Source organism: Pseudonaja textilis, chromosome 1 (genome assembly GCF_049901715.1).
Source record: "Pseudonaja textilis isolate UNSWEBS1 chromosome 1, rPseTex1.2, whole genome shotgun sequence".
Lineage (NCBI taxonomy): Eukaryota > Metazoa > Chordata > Lepidosauria > Squamata > Elapidae > Pseudonaja > Pseudonaja textilis.
Genome location: NC_141990.1, coordinates 74,622,951 through 74,643,935, shown reverse-complemented (window position 1 = coordinate 74,643,935; position 20,985 = coordinate 74,622,951). Strand labels below are relative to the sequence as shown.

General features: G+C 34.1%; 1 protein-coding gene across 4 annotated transcripts in view; it reads right to left on the bottom strand.

Annotated features, from left to right (window-relative positions):
• PDE10A (phosphodiesterase 10A) overlaps positions 1-20,985 on the bottom strand; it is a 131,798-nt gene that overhangs the window by 6,021 nt on the left and 104,792 nt on the right. For 2 of the 4 annotated variants that reach the window (XM_087938509.1, XM_087938513.1), the window contains exons 14-22: positions 20,621-20,763; positions 18,622-18,705; positions 13,580-13,675; positions 12,137-12,287; positions 8,106-8,261; positions 3,604-3,776; positions 1,558-1,669; positions 1,126-1,206; positions 410-498 (exon numbers count right to left, since the gene is read on the bottom strand). In XM_087938509.1, coding sequence (XP_087794635.1) covers positions 410-498; positions 1,126-1,206; positions 1,558-1,669; positions 3,604-3,776; positions 8,106-8,261; positions 12,137-12,287; positions 13,580-13,675; positions 18,622-18,705; positions 20,621-20,763 — 1,085 coding nt within the window. The remainder of the gene's footprint in view (positions 1-409; positions 499-1,125; positions 1,207-1,557; positions 1,670-3,603; positions 3,777-8,105; positions 8,262-12,136; positions 12,288-13,579; positions 13,676-18,621; positions 18,706-20,620; positions 20,764-20,985) is intronic. The other 2 variants (XM_087938523.1, XM_026705260.2) reach the window with 1 other exon arrangement.

The following is a 20,985-nucleotide window of genomic DNA, read 5'->3' as shown; positions in this document are numbered from 1 at the left end:
ATTGCAACTTCTGAAGGCAAATTGTTCGTTGATTAATTGTTCTGCAGGAAATTTATCCTTAGTTCTAGATTGTTTCTCTAGACTAGGTAACATATTCAATGCCCAGAAAAAATGTGCAAGCAAACATCCAAGCTCAGAGAGCACCACATATTCCATAGTTCAGCTCTGAGCTATACAGATTCTCTTCTATTGGTAAAATTAAAGAAATTAAGAGGCCCTCTTTTAAAGCAAATAGCCCTTCTAACTCTATTAGTCTGTTGCACCTGCTATACAGTACATCCCTCTTCTCCAGTTTTTACAGTTCTGAAGATTTTTTTAAGTAGAAACAATCATTTAATATCCCTCCAAATGTAGAAATAAGAGTATTTAAGGGCTTTTAGTTGACCATTCAAGTCAAATTTATATTTACCTGCAGGCTCGATGGAGTGGCATTGTGGGAGGAAGGATCTGTGCAAGTGTACTATAGCAGGGCAAAGCTACAGCATTATAGAACCCAATCTTGAAAAAAATAAAAAAAATCACTATTAGTCAAATATTATTCAGCTCAAAATTTGCAACAGTTCCTTTGCTAACAGACTGTCATATATTCTTTTATATTCTCTTCCACATTTTATAAATAGCAATAACACTTAGACTTATATACAGATTCACAGTGTTTTTCAGCTCTTTCTAAGCCTAAGAAGCTAAGAAGCTATCAATGTTCTTTTTTCATAGCTATGGATTTGTAGTGAATATTATCCACCACCAAATCAATAACTAACATTGCATTTTACAAGGCATCATATTAGAACTCCAAATATACCTAGTTGATCATAATTAATAAATATAGGCTTTCCTTTTACTTTCCCTATTTTTAAGGGTAAGTAATTTGGATCATTTAATTGTTTAATAGTATCACCAAATCAGCACATTAATGCTGAAAAAAATGTCACCTTATTGGGGAGATAGGTGGTATAAAAATTAATAAATAAAATGTTTAGTCTATTGAGAATTATGAAGTTTATTACATTGTTCTGGGTTTTTTTAAAAAAGAATGAAAATCAATAAAAAAGCAAGTATAGCAATACTTAAATAATGGCTACATATATCCAAATTAAATCTATTCAAAACCTATTTTAGACTTACCTGACCCTGAGGAACTTCATCTTTTTTATCTCTGTCCATCATAGGTATAGGTTGAATACCTAACTTCTTCATTTCATCACCCTGAAAGAAAAATAAATTCATTTATTTCTTAAATATTCAGCTCCCAATAATAAAAATTAAAGATATTAAATAAATAATGGAGAGAAAAGGCAGAATTCTGAAGAGAAACTTTAAGTTCTTATGCAGATACACTTGGTGTCTATGAACAGTTTCTTAAGTTTTTTTAAATTGTTCCTGCATTTAAAATACAAGCTACTCAGAGTTGTTTGGAGCCAGGTGATCTCTCAATTACAAACAAAGGAATACACAAATAACATCAATAGTTCCAATAGTCCAATCAATTTTAATTTTCTGTTCAAGTGTCTATGGATAGATATGGAAATAAATCAATGATGAAATAAATGCACAAACCTCAGCCCAAAACTCTGCGTATATATCATTGGCTGTCAGTCTGGTAATATGCCATAATTTTGTCACAGAACACAAGTCACAAGATGTCATCATCAAGCCAATCACACGATCCCTGGAATATAATAACTTGTGTAGCTGAAACAATTATTTGCCTTTTCAAATATATCCTATAAGTAATAATTGATATTGAAAAAAAATCTTGATTCAAAGGTAAAACAGATCAGTTCAGATAAAAAACACAAAGAAAAAATAAATAATAGTGCTAAAGATAATGCTATTAAAACCATTCAAGAACATAATCGATGCTTTTTCACAACAAGAAGGTAACAATAAAGGCATCTGGTAAATATAATTTGGAAAAAAATACTTCCACAAAGGCATATCATACCACCAAAAAGACTCTAATCATTAGCTGCCGAAAGGGAAGATAAAAAAGCAACAAAATTGGTTACTGTAGTTTCATACCAACTCAAATATATTATAGCATAAAATTGCCTAAGCAGTATGAAACAGTATTAAATAAGAGAACAATGACTGTGTGATAAAACATCCTTGAATCTTGAATTCATATTCACCTGTGTGATGTTTTATTGACTTTGACACATTTTTGCTAATCTGATGTTGTATAGCTATAGATCTCTGAAGAACTTAAAAATTTTATTCTTATTGTACATCTAACTTATTATGCAATATATTTTATTATACTATTATGTAGCCTCTAAAAATAATTACCCATAAAGTCCATGTTATATGCCAAGCAAAGCTATAAAAATTGAGGTGGATCTATAAAACCAATGACATTCTCATGATTGAAATACATATATGCAGTTGCATTTTGCTAACCTAACTTTATCAAAGCATTGATCCAAATTGCAATACGAATTGCTGTTGGGTGTCTTGCTTTGTCTTTTACTTTTATCAATAATAATTCAGCATTTTCCATTTTGAATAGTGGCCATCATCAGCACAGTTAAAAGGGAAAAATGGACAGAGGTGGCACTGATGACAATTGCTATATATAAATATTTTTAAAAACAGAGCATTAATAAATAGCATAGAATAAAGTAATCCAGACCCATCAAAGAGTCTACAAGAAGGAAATCTCAAATCTCAGGCAACATAATATAATTTATGCTTACTTTACCATCCTGTATTTTATTATTAAATATATTATCCTGAATCAACTCTATATACACCTTAACAAATAAATACAATCAACCTGTTTGGTTATCAAGTGGCGTATTTCAAAATAAAATGGTACAATATAAAAGATAAACATATTAATTCCAGAATGCTTCAATTTTATATAAAATTCAATCTTACACACATTGTAGCACTATAAATAATTTTTCTTTGTCAACTTCTTTTTCCCATGACTAAGCCTCAGACTTTCAGGTAACTTCAAAATGCTTTAGTCCAGAGTGTGATTGAATTTCAGTAATAATTAAGGTAGGTACTTAGTGGAGCACGTCATTGTCTAAGAGGTACATTAAAAGGTTGGAACTACCTGAGATTGGAAAGATCAGTGATTAACTACTGCCTTTGTCAGAAAGAAGTTTAGATTGTCTTTGGCACTAAGACTGTGAACAGATAAAAATAGCAATAGCATTTAGACTTATATACCGCTCCTCAGAGCTTTACAGCACTCTCTGAGCAATTTACAACATCAGCATATTGCCCCCAACAATCTGGGCCCTCATTTTTACTGACCTTGGAAGGATGAAATGCTGAGTCAACCTTGAGCCAATCAAGATCGAACTCCTGGCAGTGGAATGCAGAGTTAGCCATAATATTGCATTCTAAACTACTGCACAACCATACTCCAAACTCAAAATTATCAGAAAGTTCCTGAATGCACTGCTGAATATATACTAACAATAAAATAACTCTTGATTGATTCCTTTATGAAGGTTTAGTGCACAGTCCTCAGAACATTTTGTATATTAGACTAGTTGTGTAGCCAAATACAGGAAGTTAAATGTTTAGCCTTCAAAACAAGGAAATACGTTTGAGATTTCAAACCATACATATTCACTTGTATTTTACCTGTGTGCTTGGTTTTTAAGATTCAGTGATCTTGTTTGTTGTAACTCTTCCAGTTGTTTTCGGTTTCCAAAGTACAGAGCAAGGTCTGTAGCAATAATGGCTTTGCGGATAATTTCCAAGACCTGTTCATACTCATTGGAATTCAAATTAGAGAAAATATTGTGGCCTTCCAGCTAGAAAAAAAGTAAAGCATACAAAGATATAGCTGTGAATAATTTAAACCTTGTTTTAAGTCTATATTGGGCCTATAGAGTAGCTATTAAAACAAGACATTGGATTTACCTATATGCATTCAAAGAAACAATTATATACAACAACCTTTGAGGACATAGGACATTTTAAAGTGGTAAACAGATGTAGAATTTTGAAAACATGTGATGAGTCTGTTGTAAGTTTTGAGCATAAACCAAAAAGCCAAAACAACACTTAAACCAGTTCCTAGTTATTTTTATTGTTATCACAATAAAATGAAAGTAGAAAGTATGTTTTATCATCTCTGGTACACTTGTGACAAAGCAAAGAAATGTTGGGACAGTGTTTTGAAGAAGTCACCCTAGACGGGTGGTAAAGGCAGAGGGATGCTTGGGTGGTCATGAGGAGAGGAGAGTCTCCTCGACTGACCCGAAGAAAACCACTCCATCCTAACTAAAAAGAGAACCACCAGCATGGCTGAATTGAAGCTGGGAAGGCAACTGAGACGGAAGTGAAAAAGAAAGGAAAGATCTGTAACAGAGTGCTTAGTCTTGGTAAGAATCACTCCAATTTCTGCAGTGGAATTTTCCCTGGAAAGTGGGACTCAAAGGAGGAAATTAGCTGCAATTAATGATTGGGAGTAACCGTCAGATTTAATAAAGAAAAAAAGATATTGCAGCTAGAAGTAATTTTAAAAGTAAAGGATAGATTGGATTGGTTAACCCAAATTTCTGGACTGTATTTTTATTACTACTCAACTTGAAGAACTTTGGGAAACTATTGGAAAATAATCTTATTCAGAGACATATTGATTGTTAAAGTGTTTTAATTCAGCGAGTTTTGCTCTCTTTCAATAATCCAGCGTGCTTTCAAACATCCTTTTACAGCCTATTGTTTACAGCATAATAGCAGCAACCATCAGAGCAATAAATTCCTCCCACCTAGTAAATAACAGCTGCTAGTAAAACAATTAACCCTTTCCTTGCAGACTCTCAATACTACCTCATTACTTTAATCAAACACTGATTAATTCATTACCTCAAAACTTACAACTTTTCTAACTCATTACCTATATCAATGATTAGATAATCAATTTCTATAAAATAATTTATTAATGGTTTAATTGATTTATTGTTTTAATTGATTAGTGTGATTAGAGTATTTAGTGCAACTCCTCTACTCGTTGTAGAATACCTTATGCCACCAGACTTGAAATTCTAGACCTAGAAAACCTTGAATTATGCCGTCTTCGGTCTGATCTAAGTATGGTACATAAAATCATACATTGCAATGACTTACCTGTCAATGAATACTTCAGCTTCAACCATAACAACACAAGAGCACACAATAGATACAAACTCAAGGTTAACCGCACCAAACTAGATTGCAGGAAATATGACTTCAGCAACAGAGTGGTCAATGTCTGGAATACTCTACCTGACTCCATGGTTTCCTTCCCAAACCCCAAAAACTTTAACCTTAGACTGTCTACTATTGACCTCATCCCTTTCCTAAGAGGTCTGTAGGGGGCATGCATAAGCGCACCAACGTGCTACCGTCCCTGTCCTGTTGTTTCTTTTATTTTTCTTATATGTACCCATTTCATGTATTCATAACTATGTATATACTTATATCTATTATCTTGTAAGTGATTGACAAATAAAATAAAATAATAAATAAATAAATAAATAAATAAATACAAGATTATTAAATCAAATATAAAATTGAAACCTGACATTTTCCTTTAAGGACCATTTTATAAAGAATTTGAAAGAAAATTTTGAGCTTTGTTATTATACATGCGCAAAAATAGAAATACAGCTCAATTCCCACAATAGAAGAAAGGGTGAAAAATGTGATGGAGTTGGCAGAGATGGCAAAATTAATTGAAGAGAAGCAAAGTTGGCAGAGATGACAAAATTAACTGAAGAGAAAACCTTATCCAGAAGACCTTGTTTCCACCTGGAAATTACTTTTGGACTTTGTTGGGGAGGGGAATTTGATCTTCGGTTTTGATGACTAAAATAACTTTGTTGCTATAGAAATGGTTTGTATTTATTAGGAATCTAAAGCAAAAAGTTGAGTGACAACTGGCTGTATTTTGTATTCTCCTGCATCAACAAGAGACAAAAGTCATTCTTTTTTTTTCTTTTACCCCTTTCCCTTTTCCTTTCTGATTTCCATTTCCATTTAAACACTACAATAAACTTGAAGAAAAGCTTAAAAATGTTTTCTACCAAAATGTTTTTGCTGTCTTTAGCGTCAATTAACTCAGTTCATTTTAAGGCCCATTATTTTTCAGTCTAAGATCACTTTCTGGGGAATATTCTAAATCAACATCTTCAACACTTGCCAAGTGTGCAGATAGGGAATATGATCTCAGCTGCTTTGCTAGCAACTGAGTTTCTTAATAAGGGTGAGAAATTAAATTTTCCTTTCAGTTTTTACTCTTTGTGACAACATAGCTGATTATCTCCTTCTCCATATTTTTTTTTCTTGTATCAATCCTAGGTGGCTATCAGAAATTTGATGTTGAAATAAGCTAGCCAGCCAGTTTGAGTTTCTTTTTCCCCTCAGTCTGGTAACCAAGGGAGTTCCATTACTCCCTGTATAACTCTTCTTTTTTCGGGTAGTAATTTACTACCATTGTGCATCTGACTTTCATACAAACTGGTCTTCTTAGGGTCATGAGCCAACCCTAACCCTGCTGCAAATTTCACCACTTGATAGAAATATCCCTGAACACAGGTTTCTACTAGGGGGATGTTCTACTCTTAGCTATACAATTTGGGATGAACACCCTTTGAATGGTGTGGGAGTAGGAGTGGATTTCCAGAGGGAAAAAATTGCAGACTACAGGAACCAGGAGCACTACTCAGGTGATCCCAAGGACACAGATAAACCTCCAAGCGCTTCGACAACCTTCTAAAAGAATGCAGATTACCAGCTATCTGCAAGGAATATAAATCCTTCCATTCCCCACTATCCTGTCAGAGCTGATGAAGCTTCTTGAATGAGGAGCTAAATGTCTTCAAAAAAAAACCAAGAAAGTCCAGTTGCCTCCAGAAAAAGCACCCTTGGGACTGCTAGGAGGATGTTATCATTTGTCACCCTCTTGTTTGCCATCAATTCCTAGATGCTCCCAACAGGATCGTTTTGGGGGTAGATTGGTGATCAGCAGGCTTTGACTTCCATTTTTCCCTGACTCTGATAGGAGTTATAGGTGCTCTCCAGCTGATCTAGTCAGTCCCAGCTGCAGTCTGGTGTAATTGACTCAGTTAATGCTCTCCAGCTGGAGCCTCTCTGGGACTCTGGATCAAGCTAATCAGATGTTTCTATCATCAAATCCGTTAATCAACAGCACAATAATAAAATTGCTATTGCCAGTCAATTCTGACCTTTACAAAATCTTGTGAGATTTTAGATTTTTTTATTAGATGGCACATAATTAATTGTTTCTGCCAATCATTTAATTTTGTCTTCAATTCTTGTTGGGATCATTTGAAACCAAAAACTAAACCTTGATAAAATGTTCATTTATGCTCTGTGGTGTTTCTTTCTCTCTAGGACAATTTCAACTTTCTCCACCTAATGCTATCAACTTATCACACTTTTCCATTTTATCCTATCTTCTAAATAAACTCTAAATATTTCTACCCTCTTTTCAATATGACATCCTTTCTGATACCTGTAGATATTTATTAGATATTTTAAATTCTGCCTTTATTACTTTATAAACACCTCAAGGCAGCAAACATACAAAATATGCTTTCCTCCTCCTATTTTCCCACAAAACAACCCTGTGAGGTGGATGGGATAAGAGAGAGTGATTGGCTCAAAGTCATCCAGGTGGCTTTCATGTCTAAAGCATGAAATCCTACCTAAGGCACGATTAGAAATCACCATTTTGAATTTGGATAAATGGAAGATTTTTTTCTTTTTTAAAATGTCATTTTGCCTGATATAAGCTTGATAGGAAAGTGAAGAAAAACTTTCTTTTCCACCTGAAGTCTTCCTAAGATAGTTTTACAATTTTAATAAATCATATTTTCAATTCAAAAAATCCTGATCCTTAACATAGCATTTTTCTCTGGGTTTCAAACTTTGAATTTTGCACTTTTTATTTATTTTAGAAAAAACATACCCTGTTCTTAATTGTGAAATAAATAGACTATCTTAAAGGCAGAATAGATTTGTCATATTAAAAGGGGAAATGTCCACATAGAGAATCTAAACAAACTTCCTGCAGTTAGATTTTCTACTTCTAGTTTTCTAAATCTTAGCCATAAAAATAGAGTGCAATGAATTACCTGCAGTATAGACACTGTCTGAGAAAAATGATGCTGTTCCATGGTTGAGGTGGAATAAAGTGCTGCCAATGGATGATCAAATTTCTGAAGATAGCTGTTGCTATAACCCCTGTGATCCAGGTCATGACATAAACAGGCGACAAGAAGACCCTTTCGCTAGAAAAATAAACAGATAGGAAGTTGATCTTCAAGTTAAATTTATACCACTAGATGTCACTCTCTACTAGGCCAGACACTTTACTAATTCCATTAATATATAAAATACATGATTTGGAAATGAGTTGTACCTGGAATGATTGGCAGTGCTGTAATTATGAATAATCAGCATTGATAAAAATATGTTTAGGTTTTCTTATAATTCTTTTTTTCCCCTAAATATTATATTGGTACCATATTATTCTATTTTCTTTTTGCTTGTGAGCCACTTGGAGATAGGATGACTAAAAACCTACATAATAAATATCAATGATTCCCAGCCAATTAGCCTAAAGTGTTACATTCTGCCATAAGAGGTAGTTTATTCTATCTGTATTTTATAATAAGCTAACAGTTTTTAATAAAAATGTATTTTTAAAAGTTTTTAAAAAAACAAGAGGGAATTTATTATATTCAGCCAGATCATCAGTTGCATCAGACAAGAGATAAGAGGAGGAGGAGGAGGAGGAGGAGGAGGAGGAGGAGGAGGAGGAGGAGGAGGAGGAGGAGGAGGAGGAGATTATTATTATTATTATTATTATTATTATTATTATTATTATTATTATTATTATTATTATTATTATTATTAATTCCCAATTCAGGAAGTACTTGCAAATCCTCAAAATAATTCCCAGGATAGCTACCTGGGAGAAGTCATGGATTAACGATGTAATTTTCTGTTTATTTTGCAAGTACTCTAGAACTAAGGTCCAGACCTTCACCAGGTGTCTGAGGTATATTTGTATCTTGGTTTAATAATACAAGAGACACATGACTATTTCCCTGCTAGCACTTTATACGTCATTGAACACCTGCATTTTCCCTCAGGCCAAGGGTCTGGAGGTTAAGTGAGCCTGTCACTAGGATTTCATGCATTTTATTATTGGAGTTGGCTTGTCTTTGGTCATTATTTCATCATGTCTATGTTTTAGCTTAGTTTTAATCCTGTGTGCACTGCCCTAAATTTGCAATTGTGAGAGAGCTGTAAAGGAAAAGGTAGTCATTGCTTAACCGTGATCATGGGGACTAGACTTTCCATTGCTCAGCAATGCAAAAGCACAGCTTAGCAACGGCAATCCTGGCAGTTCCCATTTGCCATCATTAAGTGGGGATCACAGGTCATTAAGTGAGAACCTCCTCACAACTCCTCCTGGCTTCAAACAAATAGAAACCAGCAGTAAGTTGAAAGTCTCAAGAGATCCAGAAGCAGACCAACCAGTGCAAAGTGAATGCTGCAGTAACTGTGAGGCACAGCCACAGGTGGCTGCTGCCAGGGGAGGGAAGGTATGCAGGAAGCCACTGTGGGCAGGAGGGAATTCTATAGGGACCCACATGCCATGAAGATCCCTGGAATCTCAAAGTCTGTAGCCATGTCCCTCAAGAGAAAAGAAGCCGTATGAGTGAAGGAGCTTCTTGCAATCTTCCCTGTAGGTTTCCCCATTGACTTATGAAAATCTTCAGGAAAACTTGCAAATAGGAATCATGTATTGTGGGATGATCCAGCTGTCATAAGTGTGAACCAGTTGCCAAGCACTTGGATCATGATCATATCAACTCAAGGGTGCTGGGATGGCCTGTACTTCAAGGAGTCATAAATGCCATTCATTCAGCACCATTATAATTTCAAATGGCTGCTGAACGAATGATTGTTAATCAATGACTTTTTGTATAAGTTGATTAAATAATAAATTTATTTGGTTAGATCTTCATGTTGCTTCCTTATTCTTTATCATTATTCGGGTGCTCTTCCTTCTTGACGTACTATAATAACCAGAAGGTCATCATTAAACTGAGAAGTTGATTTAATGTACTGGCTTCTGCTGAATCCCAGTTCTCCAGTCCAACAACAACCATAAAATTAAGTTCATGGAATACTTTTTGAGGATTAGCACTGATATGCCAAAAAGGAACGGACAAAAATTGCATGAATAGAGATATGCATTTTCCTGTGCACTTCCCACCTCAAATAACTGGCTGTGGCTGAGAACAAAAGAAATGATGTTGTACTCCATCTTCTAATGGGACAAGTGAAATCCTGCAATCTACTCTGAGCACTGTGCTAATTCAGTATAGTAATAAAACATAACATTTCATAATTATTATTTGTTCTGAAGGCAGCTGAATTAATTCCTTTTCATTAAAGCCATTTAGTCGGTCTCTCGGGTGAAGAAAATAGAGTAGCTGTCCAATGAAGCAGAGTCCTTCACCAGCAGTGGGTTCTTTTTTCTGAAAAGACAAATGCATCACTCCAATCCCCAGAAATCTGGCATTGGCTGCTGGGATTCTGAAGTCAACCAACCCATTTTCTCTACTGCAACCCAGGGAAAGTGGGTAAGGAAAAGCAGGCTGCAATTGGAATTGGGCTAATATTGCAAAAAAAAAAAAAAAAGCAGATTTCTAAAAACACAGAATAATAGGCAAAATTTGTAACATTTTATCAAAGAGGGAGAGGAGAAAGAGAACGATTATAAGAGAAAGTAGGTACAAGATTCTGACCTATGGCAAACAACCTGGTATCCTGAATAAATAATAAACAAACTACTTTCACTTTGTATAAGATTAGGAAGGAAAAAATACAATGAATTATGTCTAGGAATTATGATGTATAATATCCTTCATCAGATACATGAAATTCTTAGCAATATCTCCCACTACAAATATCCTTACATCAGTTTAATATAAGATTCTCCCAATGGATGAACGCAGAAGTGCAATTAATAATCTAAGCTTGACATCTGAAACTAAGAGAGTTTATACTTCATATGTTTTCCTCCATTTCCAAAGAATAATACTTAAAAACTGTTAGGAGTATTTTCCATATTGTTTTGAAGTATCATTAGAAACAAGACCATATCCTGTCTTTCTCGGTTAATAGTCACACTTCATTAGTATTGCTGATGTTACCTAGTTTGGTAATGAAACACCAGCAAGAAAACCACCAAGCACAGAGGGCACCAAGAGACCTACAATCATAGATCAGTCTTTCATAGAGTTGATTCATTTTTAAAACTCTTGTAAAAAAAACTTAGATTGGTTTCAACTGTTAATCTTAATTTGTTGCTGTTATTCTTTATTATCCCAAGCCATTCATTCTATACATTTCTTCATCTTTTATCTAGTTGAGCGAATACACTGTAGATATGACAACTTATTTGTTACAAAGATATCCAAACATCTGGATCCTTTTTTCCATTTCACAATAGCAATAGCAGTTAAACTTATATACCACCCCACAATGCTTTACAACACTCTCTGAAGGGTTTACAGAGTCACCGTATTGTCTCCAATGATCTGGGTCCTCATTTTACTGAGCTCAGAAGGATGGAAAACTGAATCAACCTTGAGCTGGTCAGGATAGAATCCTGGCTGTGGGCAGAGTACTGCATTCTAACCACTGCACCACCAAGTCTCAGTCTCATTTACATCAGAAATGTGTCAGCATTTCTATAAAATAGAATAAATCCTGTAAAATAGATCTGGTTTGTAAGAACAAGACAGTATCAGAACTCTCACTTGGATAATAGTCACAGAAGCAAAAATAAAAGCCACACTGCCCAAAGCAAGTCTTGGTGGCAGGTTGCCCTATATGAGAAAACATTTCCCTAAGAGGCCCTTGATGAGTAAACTATTTCTGTTTATTTGCATAGTGGAAAAAAGGCTGCGCTCCAAGAGCAAAAAAAATTTGGGGGGGGGAGGGGGGAATTGTGATGGGGATTCTTCTACAGCAGTAAAAATCAGATCTGGCCTGAAACAAACCTGTCCTGTTTTCAAAACGGTTTCTGCAGCTTTTACTTCTACTTTGTATTTGATAATGTTGGGGGGAAATATACACTTACTTCTAAGTCTGTGAAAGTCCTGTGGTTGTGCTGAAGAATAACATACATGCAATGTGCAACTGTGATGGCGTGTTTCCAGTTGTGATAGGGCACTCGACGGTAGTTCTTCTTTACAGACATCGTGAAACGACATAGTTTTTCCATATCAAAACTTGAAAGAAAAAAAGGAATCAAATGAAGCATTCAGAAGGAAAAGTGTACTTTCAATCAAAACTTCTAATTACTTCATTAAAAAAAATATATTTCAGTATAACTTTACAAAAAAATGAATTTTTAATGGATTTATTTTCTCATCAGTCGGGCCAATTAAGTTCCATTGTACTGCAAGCACAAGGCAAGAAATTATACTGAAAGAAGTAGAGGCATATTCAAGAATAAATTCAGAAGTTTCCACCCAAACCACAATGGTAAATATAAATATATATATTCATATGATTCAGAAACGCATTATGCAAAATATAACTTCTCCATTTTTATATCAGATAAATTCTCTTGCATTCTTCATTTGGCTGAAAACAATTATGGCAGATTTCTCTTAAAATGCCACTATTTATAACAGAGATTAGGTCATGTTCAGTAATGCCTAACTAGCCAGCAAATCAACAGTTAAGGTGACATTCAGAGATGGTATTCAGCAGGTTCTCACCAGTTCTGGACAACCGGTAGCGGAAATTTTGAGTAGTTCAGAGAACTGGCAAATACCACCTCTGACTGGAGATTTTACAGTATCCTTCCCCTGCCACGCCCACCAAGCCATGCCCACAGAACCGGTAGTTTAAAAAAATTGAATCTCACCACTGGTGACATTGGATGCTATATAAAAAAAGGCAAGGAAATAAACTTGCACCTCCATTTATTTTGCTTGTATAATGATAATAGGCTGGTTTTTATACCTTTGTGGGAGATGGATTAGTGAAAGACAAAGGAAGTTTTGAGAACCTATGCTTTACTTTGCCATCTGTATCTACTAGAAATGTGCCTGTGTATGCTTGCTCCAGTTTTCCAAAGAAGCAAACATATACTTTTTACTCCCAAGCAATTTCAGTGCACATGTATGAGAGATATTGAAATAAAGACAAATAAACCCAATTTTTTTTCTCTTGTTACACAGAATAATATTTTGAATGTGCCACTGAAATATTTTGAGAATGGAACAGCAGAACTGCATGTCCATGTCAGAGTCCCACAGAGCTTTCAATTATAACCCTGAAATTTGAACCCTGAAAAAGAAAGTAACTCATTTCTTTCCTTCTTTTTTTCTTGAGTAAGCATTTTAAGAGATAGTCACAAGTAATAGTGCTAGATTGAGCCCTACTTTTCAAGAATATGGTTCCTACAGCCAATAGTATTTTCACATTTTTCCCACCCAGCCGCCCACAGACACATGTACACACACATACTGCATCTCTTCAAAGCTGTGTCCAGGCTAAAAGCTCTAATTACCCTTCCTCCATAATATCAGATTCCACATAAAGGCTCAATGCTGACATCATAGCACTGTCATCTTCTCTCTTGTTAGCCTTTCGACTTCTGTTCATCCTGCATGTGCAAAATGGGGCAGACTTACATAGCAGGAAAGAGAACTGCCTTGCCACTATGCTTACAATTCAAACTAAGAATTAACTTTTGAACACATTTTAAAAATCAAAGCTAAAACTTGGTTTGATTAATCTTTTCAAACAATTTTAAGTGTGTGGTAATATTATTGTTATTTATATAGTTAATTCTTCAATTAAATGCATTTAGACATCTTCTGATGTCACTGGAATTTATTTCCAAGGATGCATGCTTACATTAACCAACAGAGGTTACTTTAATGTTCAATTAAATCAAAGCTGAAATTTTTAACCGAATCAGAGTAAGCAAAAACTAGAATTATACCTTTGAATCTATAACCCTTTCGGTAAAATTATAGGTCTTTCTGACAGTAAAAGTCAAGTTATTTTTTAAAAATATACACTGATTTAAAGTACAGAAAATTAAAGTTCAGAAACTAAATGCCTGCATTCAAAAAAAGCAAAATTCCCACATTAACTTCATTAAATATTTATATACATTCAAGAAGAAAGTGAGTTTTTATTCTATATATATAGGCTAAAATGATAATCCTCCAAGTATGTATCTTTTCAGAGGGGGTTGTTTATAAATTTATTCTAATATAGTATTTGAAAAACATCTGAATATTTTCAATGAAGTCAATTTCTTTGAAGATATTCACAACTAGAGCCCTGTAGCTTGCGAAAATAAACAGGAAAAGAATTTCAAGTGTACGATCATTTCCTGATAGACAGTTTTACTTATGGTAATAATTTCAAAAATTAGATGGATTGTGGTATTAAAATACCTCCTCTTCCAGTTCTGAAATTCAGATACCATCGCTAAAGCTTTCAAAATCAGGGGACTTCAATGGGGGGAATCCCAGCTTTCTCAAAACAAAGGATGTGAATTGATCATATCATCAGTTCTTATATAAGCATGGGCTTCCAAAAAGTTTCTACAGAAAACTTTTTTTTAAACCTAATTGCATGATCAAGTGATACAGATCAGAATTCTATTTCAAATATTGTTTGTTCTTGGATAGGAAGAGCAAATTAGGGGGTGAAAATTTGCGTAATGTGGCTACAGGAACAGATCTGAGCTACAGAAGAAGGTTTTTCTCTCTGCACCTCCCTCTGTTTGGTAAACTACTGCAGATGGTTCTAAACATTTTTTTTAAAAAGTCCCATATGCATAATAAATTCCTGACCTATTGAGACATTCATTCTCAATATCCTCAGTTTAATTAAAAATGCTAATGCAAAAACATTTCTACTTGCAGAAATAATTTAATCTGTGCAACCTATCTATAGACTCAGTCCCAGTGGGCTTTATTTAGACCTTGATAATTACATGCCTCTCAGGGACCACATATGGTTTTTGTCAGGTGGAGTACAATTTATGCAAAAAAATTACGCCTTATATTTTTCTGAATATAAGCACTGAAGACATAGTAACAGAAGTATATATGTGTATAGCCATACTATCAAAAAAAAAAATATTGGGGAGCTAAAGACTCTTTAAAATAACTCTCTCAATCAAAAGCTCTGCAGGGTTCTGAAGCACACATGGAGATCTGCACAAACTGGAATTGTCCCGTTCACTTCATTTGTCCTGATTCTGAATAAATGGAGCAGTTCTTGCTCATACTAAGTATATGAAAGCCTGGGGGAAAACAGGGGCGGGGCAGAATATTCTTGACTTCTTTTTTTTTTCCATTTTCCTATTTTTTTTTAAAAAATGGAAATTTGCAGATTTTTTTTAACAAGGTATATTTTTAATATGAAAGCCTTTTAAGGCAATATTTTAGCATATTGTTTTTATTCTGGTTACTCCTTTAAAGGACCTTTCAAATTTAAGCCACTATCTAAGAACATCTCTAGTCTTTATTAATAAGCACTGCATATAGGTGAATGTGTAATTAACATATATATTAAACAGGTAGATATAGATATAGATGATATATAGATGATATACAGATAGAGACAAATAGAGATAGAGATAGAGAGATATCTCCTTCAGGCCTTAGTATTTCTCCAGCTTCTCATACTTCTTCCTGTTGTTGCTGTTACTTGGCACAGTTACATCAATCACTTTCCTCTGGTCCTTATCTACTATTACAATGTCTGGTTGATTGATTAGTACCTTCCTGTCCCTCTGGATGTGTCAAGTTCCATAGAAACTTAGCCCTATTATTCTCCATGACTTTTTGTGGAATCTCCCATCAGGATTTCGGAGGGTCTAGCCAACACACTGTGCATGTTCCTATACACAATGTCAGCTACTTGATTGTGTCATTTAGTATGTATTCACCTTACACCCTACCACTATTTATTGCATTGTTGCTGAGACCCCTCTGCAGAGTCTACATGTTAGGTCGGGAGTGTCAAACCCGATTGCATTGTGGGCCTTAACGTGATTTATCGGGATTGTTTTTGCATTTGCAGAGTTGGAGTGGGCATGCTCTGTGTGGGCCATATTTGGCCCATGGGCTGCATGTTTGACACCCCTGCCTCAATCAACCATAGGCAGCATCTGATGTGTTTGAGAAATCCAGGTAAGAAAATTATAGGTAAAACAATATCTTGGCTAAGGTGAACACCTACAGGTTATTGCATACAATACTACTTTATCCTTTTGGGAAAAAAGGATCACTTTATAATAAGCTATGGTGATCATTAAATACATTTATAATAAAAAGATAAAGTTAAAGCAGAAAGAATCAGCTCCACAGTGAATATGCTAGCAACCAAACCAAAACAGAATCTCTACAGTGTGGTAAAAAAATATGGTGTTTTCTTTTATTTTTCTTTGTTTTGCTTTTTCTTTAATTTTATATTGTTTTTCCTTTGTAAAATATATCTTTAATAAAAAATAATTTTAAAAAAGAAATATGTTGGTCTGCATTCAAAATGAAGTTTTGAACTTGAAAATGTTGTTTTCAATTCTGAGAACACATTCCACATTAATGACCAGGAAACTTCATTGATGTAGTAATGTAACTCAAATGGAACTGGTAAATAACAGAAAATCTTATGGACACGCACTGTGTGAAAACATCTCTCTGGGCTTACAAAAACAGCTCAGCTCTAGGATGTCATGGATGTCTATGTTGGAATAGGAAATCTGGAAATGTTATGTACAGAAATAGTGAAGAAGAACCAGCTGTAAACTTATGTTTTCTGAAGAGCTTTTGACCCAGCAAGTGCCTTCATTTATTGAAGAGAAAGGGAATATAGTAATTTCAGCTGGTTTCTCCTTTCTCCATTGATATCTGTGCTGCATTAGAATATGCTCCAACAGATTGGGAGAACCTTCAGATCATCATGGAATGCAATAGGGGATCTGAAGGGAGAAGCTCTGATCTATGAAAATCACTTTCATTCTACTTACAAAGATATCTACCAGGTTAAAAATGATTCTGCAAGCAGAAAGTCAATTTTTAATTCATTAAAGGATATCACTTGATACGCCCACTGCTTTGAGTTGTACAAAGATGTATCTTTAAATGTCAGATACAATCAAATGATGATTTAATGTGCTGATATAGACATAATGCATTTCATTTCTTAGAGAAATAAACTTAGTATATGATTAATAGATCTTCAAAGATTTCTGTTTTTCCCCAAATTATCAGGGGAAAATGTAACTTCTCTCTGCACCTCTTCAAACATTTTAGGAGCATTTTTACATTCTCTCATTCAGAAATCCATCCATGTGTGTATCAGAGTTCCCAAACATGATCTTGAACTACTGAATCATGTCTAATGTGTTTAAATGTATAACATTTAGGGTACAATTGATTGCAAGCTTTGCAAACTATTAATTGGCTTTTATGTATATAAAATCACTATGACAAGTTATTTTTATAGTGACATTTCAGTGCTGCAGCTTAACTGCCCAGCTTATAAATACCCAATATTTCGAACATATATACCATCTACTGGGAAAATCAAGAATGTGCTCAACCCTATCATTAAGAGTCCAACTGGACATCTCTGAATTTGTAAGTGCATTTTTTCTGACCTTGATGTTTATCTTTATTCTTCCATCTTTGAGAAAAATAGAGAAAAGGTAGTTTCCTCCACTCTCAATATAAAATATCATTGAGAACCTCAGCAGTAGAAGTATTTTCCTTTTTTTTCTAAAGGCCCTAGCTTTATTCATTATTAGTCTTTATATCTCATATGCTACTTTTCTCACTCATGTTTGTCATTCCAAAGGAATGTCTCCTTGTTAATCTTAATTATTCTTCATCCATCTTCTAGGGCTAGATTACAGAATTCTGGTTATAAGCCTCCCAGTTGTCAATGTCAGTAGCAGAATGGGACACACAAGAACAGAGACACTCTGCAGCCCCAGGCAGGAAGTTAATCAAGACTTCATCCAACATATTTGCATCCCAGTTGATTGAGCGACACTACCTGACTTTCCCAATATAAAGTCTTCCAGAGGTTTTGAACCAGAGCTTCCATCAGCCAAAAATACCATGGCCATCAGCACAGCAATTGAAGGCATTTAGGTGAGGAAAGCTATTGGTGCACAAGTAATGTAGTCTCCCCCACCACACACAAAAAAGACTGATGTTTCAAACTAATTTAATCATTCAACTACACAAGAAGATATACATAAGTCAGGTCATCTTATCTAATATTCTTTAGTCATTGCCTCTACGTGAAAATAATTCTTACTCCTGTTGCTCCTGTGAACTAAGAACACAACTTGATATGTATGATACAAGATTTTTCAGAACTGAAGACTTCTCAGAACTGTTTTCTGAGAGAAAAATAGAATGCACCCATTAATAGAATAGGAATGATAAAGCAGAACTGGAAATAGAATTTTTTGATCCCATATGCCCAAATCAAATAACATTAGAGCTCCAAAAGTTAATACAAATATTTCTTTTAAAATATTTTAAAAGTATAAGTTTAAAAAAGAGATCATACCAGCCTACTCCACAACTCTGATGAATCATATAGATGAAAATTGCTGGCCAAAAATCTTCATAAGGACCAATGTCAAAATGAAATCTGTTAAAATAAGAAATATAAAATTAGGAGAAATAAAATTATTTGCATATTTGCTAAAACTATAAATATACAGAGCTGGTTTCATTGCTCAGAGTTTCTTCTTTTCAATATTAAAAAACTCCCTTTCTGTCAAGTAACAATAATGCATATTTGATTCATACTGGCTTCTAACAGAAATATACAGAAATGTGTAACATCTCATGCATTAATGGATTTAGTTCTTTATAAAATAAAACAAAAATGGATTGCTAGAACTTAATGAATGAGACCATTTGTATGGGAAAAGAGAATATCAAAGAGGGGTACCTCCATAGCATCTATCACCAACCTCCCAAATAATTTATGTACCATTTTCAGACTATGAATGGAAGGGATGAAGAAGTCCATTTCCATCAAGCACATTACGAATGTGTCTTGGACCCAATTAAATATATGTAAGTGCCATGACAATATTTATTGAAAGAATGGTTTAAAAATAAAGTCTATTTAAATGTATTTCTAAATTCCTTAGCTGAATAGAGAAAAAATGTATTCTTTTTGAGATAACTAACAGAACTTAAAGAACCATCTACTACCCACAAGGAAAACCCATTATGGAGTATCCCACCAAAAAATTGTCAAGAAAAACATAACTTCCCAAGCTTTATAAAGAAAAACAAAAGCTGAATATAAAGTATTATGAATAAATATTTAGAAATCAGAATGTTTAATTAGAATAAATTATGGTAATAATAATGAATACCATAATTATTAAAATCAATCATTATCTTGATTAAAATGAATAGTCAAGAAAACAATTATCAAACAAGTTAATCCAGAGTTCTCAGTTAAAGTGCAAATAACCTGGCTCAAATGATCATATTTTGGATCCGTGCAAAAACGTTTTTCTTTGGAGAAGCCTTTAATGTGGGAAAGGTGGAAAGCAAGAGAAGAGCACAAGACTGCTACAAGACAGATGGATTCAATTACAGTAGTAATGTATGCATTGTCTGAAACCCAAAAGGACAAAGTTGGAGACAGATCATGTCTATCTAGATGGCCACTAAGGATTGACATTAACTTGATTATACTGTACATAATCAATAATCAATTATAATAAAATATGCTTTTAATTATAACAAATGTGTACCATATTTAAGTGGTAATAAATAAATATGTCATAAACAATGTAAAATGAAATAATGTAATCCAAACATTTCATATTATATTTTAACTTGTTATTCAGTTATATTTTGTAATGTCAATATCCATAACCTGACATTAAGGATCAAAACGACAGAGCTGCCAATTGTGTGGATGCTGTTTGTCCCTGCATTGTTCTTGTGTGTAGCAGATGTTCTATTCCCATTCCCTGAACTTAATAATAATACCCAGGTGCATTAGAAACACAATAGTGTGCAGCAGAGATCTAAAATCAACTGTTCTGCTTACACAAATGATTAACGTATCATGGTTATTATGGAACCATGGGATACCCCTAGCATATCTGAGCATCTGCATATTTATCAGAACATACACTTGAGGCATTATCTGCCAATCATAACAATAATAAGTGAAGTAGTTATCAACAGTTTTCTTGTCATTTATTTCCTAGTGATATAAATGACTGAAATGAAATCTCAATATTGAAAAAGAAGCTAGACAGGTGAAACTGATATTAATACAATATTTCAACCCATTTAAAATAATAAGACAATTGTGTGTGTGTGTGTGTGTGTTGTGTGTTGTTCATGTGCGTGAAGGAATATTTCTTAGGAAAAGATTTGAGGAAAGGGTTAAATTGCCTCACAATGATTCAATCTTCTTCCCAAGACATCCATATTAAAATATTTGTCCCTTTAACAATAACATTTACTACAATCACAATATATATCAATGTTTACTTCAATATCAATAATATACTATAAAAACATACTGTTCAATATCTCTGCAGAGTTGTGGTGGGAGTTTGCAATCCATTAGATTTTTCCACTCTTCTGCTGTACAAACACTGTGATATGAAAGCTTCTCCATTGTTACCCGATATATACATTCTGAATGGTGAATTCTGTGATACATCTGAAATAATGGTTTAATGAAAGTAATTTGTACTTTCCCCTTATTTGAACAAAATTCATAAGAGTTTCAAACTAAGCACTTATTCTTGTTAGTTATATCTATCCAAACATGCCATTTCTGAAGAGCGACCAGACATAATTTAACAGGAAATAATTTGTTTTGTTTTTCTTTCCCTAAACAGCCAGCTGGGCTGCTTCATCATGGTGGGGATATGTTCCTAAC